Source organism: Echinops telfairi, unplaced genomic scaffold (genome assembly GCF_000313985.2).
Source record: "Echinops telfairi isolate 266 unplaced genomic scaffold, ASM31398v2 ScPeMD7_25;HRSCAF=90, whole genome shotgun sequence".
NCBI lineage: Eukaryota > Metazoa > Chordata > Mammalia > Afrosoricida > Tenrecidae > Echinops > Echinops telfairi.
In genome coordinates this window covers 3,075,693-3,076,992 of record NW_022103922.1, presented here as the reverse complement: position 1 = coordinate 3,076,992, position 1,300 = coordinate 3,075,693, and the positions used below count along the sequence as shown (strand labels likewise).

General features: G+C 61.5%; 1 protein-coding gene across 1 annotated transcript in view; it reads right to left on the bottom strand.

Moving 5' to 3' along the window:
* Nucleotides 1-56, bottom strand: part of LOC101659569 (surfeit locus protein 1) — a 2,255-nt gene extending 2,199 nt beyond the window's left edge. The window contains exon 1 of the mRNA XM_045289251.1: nt 25-56. Within this exon, the coding sequence (XP_045145186.1) occupies nt 25-41 (17 nt within the window). The 5' untranslated portion in view covers nt 42-56. The remainder of the gene's footprint in view (nt 1-24) is intronic.
* Between the last annotated feature and the right edge of the window lie 1,244 nt (nt 57-1,300).

The window sequence follows — 1,300 nt, the reverse complement described above, 5'->3', positions numbered from 1 at the left end:
CCACCCAAAGGGACCAGCGCTGACCTGCCCCCGTCAGCCATGCACTCACTCTGCCGGCAGGGGCACGGGCTCCGCCCGAACTCGGGACTCTAACTCAGCGATCAGCTGCAGCTTCCACTGCCGGCGCTGGACCTACGGACAAAGGTGGTGAACACGTGGTGGAGGACCACAGGCTTGGGGGCAGCCGGCCGGCCAGGCGCGGGCCTTTACCTGCCAGGTGCCCAGTCCAAAGGCCGTCGCCGGGATGAGGAGCAGCAGCCACTGGAGGAAAGAGTCCTCCTCCACTCTCCTGTCAGGGGCTTCTGCCGGCGACCCACTGCCCCGGCTCGGCCTCCAGGCCACCCCTAGAGGAAGCAGAGGCCCCACGGGTCTGGCTTCACCACAGTGGACCAGCCAAGAAACCCGGAACCAACAAACCCAGAGACAGTCTCTTCAAGAACATGCTGCCTGCACCGCCCAAGGGACATGAAGCCAGAATGGCATTGCCCTCTCAGCGCCCTGGCAGCTGGTCCCAAGGCCTGGCACGTGGGACATGCTCTCAGTGGCTTTGACCACCAGGGTGGGTCTGAAGAGAGCGCCAGCTTCATCCGTTTGTTGAATAAACATGTAACAGGCAGCTCTGGACACCACTGGCCAGGGGACTAAGAACGCTGCCTAAAGGGGGGGACAGAGGTGCACAGAGCCCTTACAGAGCCACCCTTCCTCACGCCCCCACCCCCGACACTTGGAGATGAAACAGGTACTCGGAAGATAACCCTCAAGGAAGGGGGGCCATCCAGTGTCCTTATGTGTCCAGAGGTTGCTGCAGAGGCGGCTCAAACAAAGTGGGAACCTGGGGGCTGCCACACAATTGGAGTTACCCTGACCTCTCTGAGCCTGAATGCAAGATCCCAGAGTAGTCAGCACAGGGCTGGCGAGGGGGCCAGGTGACACCGAGGTTAAGCACTAGGCTAGGTCTGCGGTTGGAAACCAGACAGCCACACCAAGAAACACCCTGGTGAGCCATGGGGCAGGTGACTCAGCTCTGGGGCAGCACTCCTCGGACCCAGCCCCACAACCTCAGCCCCCCCCCCCCCCCAAAAAAAAACAGCAGCAATGCGAGCACACGACCAAGTCTGGACCACAGGCATTGCAAGAGCCCACTGCCCACGAGGCAATTCCGACTCACAGCAGCCCTGCACGGGAGCAGACAGCCCAAGGCTTTCTTCCGAGGAGCGGCTAGTGGGTTTGAACCACTGCCCATGTGGATGGCAGCCCAACGCTTACCCAAAGCGCCACTGCATAGACCACGTTATTAGGG